Source organism: Austrofundulus limnaeus, unplaced genomic scaffold, assembly GCF_001266775.1.
Source record: "Austrofundulus limnaeus strain Quisiro unplaced genomic scaffold, Austrofundulus_limnaeus-1.0 Scaffold666, whole genome shotgun sequence".
Classification (NCBI taxonomy): Eukaryota; Metazoa; Chordata; class Actinopteri; order Cyprinodontiformes; family Rivulidae; genus Austrofundulus; species Austrofundulus limnaeus.
The window spans coordinates 127,825-129,925 of record NW_013953068.1 but is presented as its reverse complement, the minus strand read 5'-3'; the positions used below and the strand labels follow the sequence as shown (position 1 = coordinate 129,925).

The 2,101-nt window shown below is 40.2% G+C and overlaps 2 protein-coding genes across 3 annotated transcripts in view; one reads left to right on the top strand and one right to left on the bottom strand.

The window, feature by feature from the left end:
- pld7 (phospholipase D family, member 7) overlaps window positions 1–1,478 on the bottom strand; it is a gene marked incomplete in the record, with an annotated part of 21,595 nt that extends 20,117 nt beyond the window's left edge. The window contains 2 exon segments of the mRNA XM_014027627.1: window positions 459–599; window positions 1,164–1,478. Coding sequence (XP_013883081.1) covers window positions 459–599; window positions 1,164–1,274 — 252 coding nt within the window.
- A 77-nt stretch (window positions 1,479–1,555) lies between these two features.
- Window positions 1,556–2,101, top strand: part of gpr137 (G protein-coupled receptor 137) — a 28,907-nt gene continuing 28,361 nt past the window's right edge. For both annotated transcript variants that reach the window (XM_014027629.1, XM_014027628.1), the window contains exon 1: window positions 1,556–1,642. The gene's annotated coding sequence lies outside the window, so the exon portion shown is untranslated. The remainder of the gene's footprint in view (window positions 1,643–2,101) is intronic.

Sequence of the window (2,101 nt, the reverse complement as noted above, 5' to 3'; positions counted from 1 at the left end):
TACTAACTAACTTTAATAAGGTAGTTTACTAACTAACTTTAATAAGGTAGTTTAATAACTAACTTTAATAAGGTAGTTTACTAACTAACTTTAATAAGGTAGTTTAATAACTAACTTTAATAAGGTAGTTTAATAACTGACTTTAATAAGGTAGTTTAATAACTGACTTTAATAAGTTAGTTTACTAACTAAAAACTTTAAGTTAGTTTACTAACTAACTTTAATAAGGTAGTTTAATAACTAACTTTAATAAGGTAGTTTAATAACTAACTTTAATAAGGTAGTTTAATAACTAGCTTTAATAAGGTAGTTTAATAACTAACTTTAATAAGGTAGTTTAATAACTAGCTTTAATAAGGTAGTTTAATAACTAGCTTTAATAAGGTAGTTTAATAACTAACTTTAATGAGGTAGATTAATAAGGTCACACTGGGAGCTGGGCTTCAGCAGGGTCTCACCAGTTCTGCTTCATCAGCAGCCTCCTCCTCCTGCTCCTCCTCCTCCACCTCCTGCACCTCCTCCTCCTGCTCATGTTGATCCCTCTCCATGACTCGGCTCAGGACAGGCTCAGGGTCTGACTCATCTGAATCCTGGCAGAACTGGAAGGTTAGAAACACAAAGAGGATCTTATAACTGTGTGTCTTCTACACTTTGTTATTCTCCTGTAATGATGGAGGTTCAGTGCTGTGCCACCAGTCAGTGGAAGAAATAATGAAAAACACCATTTATGGTCCTTTTATACATCACCACAGCAGTATCATAACTCATTACATTATATGAAAACTTATTACATTATATGAAACTTATTACATTATATGAAAACTCATTATATGAGAACTCATTACATTATATGAAAACTCATTACATTATATGAGAACTTACCATCACGCAGTCTTTTATCAGTTAATGTCCAACAGGCTGTGTTGTTGTAGGACGCGGGTTTCTAAGGTTTCAGGTAAACCTGCGCTAAGCACCTCGCTAACGCTAAACACTAAAAAGGTTTAATAACCGAGGAACACGTAGTTTAAGTAAATATCTGTCGCTACACGGACACTGGGCTCGTTAAACAAAGCTCGTTCTGAGCTACGTGGCCCAGTTCGTGTCGGCTCGGTTCTGAGCAGCAGAGGAGGAAGAGGAGGAAGAGGAGGCGGGAGAGTACCCACCTCAGATTCACGTCTCGGCTGCAGGCGGGTCGACCTTCTCGTCGGTCCTGGCTGTAACCGGACCCCGCTGCCCTGCTGGAGGCGTCGTCTGGAGCGCAGCACCACGGGCATGATGTGGCTGCAGCTCGCGGGGCGTTAACGGCCGGAGCGGAGCGTGAACACCGGAGGTGATCAGTCACGTTTTATCTACAACCCCGGAGACAACTCAGCTGAGCAGACATCAATCTGAACTCCAACCACCGCATGAGTTGTGTAGTAAAGCGGCACAAACGTCGTATGTTGCTGAAATGTAAACAGTTAGCTCTGCGCGGAAAAGTAAACAACAACTTGAAGTAACCGCCGCTGTTTGAGCAGAACAGAAGCCCCGCCTCTTGAGCAGAAGCCCCGCCTCTGGAGCAGAAGCCCCGCCCCCTACGCGTCACGCTCGTCTCAGAGCGAAACCAGGAAGTGTTCACCTCCGGCTCATCTGCTCGGGAAAGGTTAGTTATTATCGTCAAATTAAAATTCACAGTTTAGGTTCTTTATTTTTCTCAGTGTTGATTAATAGAAACACTTGCTAAAGTTAGTTTGCAGTCATCGCTCGGTTGTCGAATGATTAACAGGAATAATAACATAGAAAATGTACAATATAATTAATAATCTTATATAATATGGGCTACTGGTGGAAATATAATCCTTGCTTGTGTTATTAGCAGTGGTGGGATGTAACTAAGTACAAGTACTTTGTTGCTGTACTTAAGTACATTTTCTATGTATCTGTACTTAAGTAGATTTCATCATGGTTACTTTCTACTCCACTACATTTTACATGAAGTACTTTCTACTCCACTACATTTTACATGAAGTATCTGTACTTTCTACTCCACTACATTTTACATGAAGTATCTGTACTTTCTACTCCACTACATTTTACATGAAGTATCTGTACTTTCTACTCC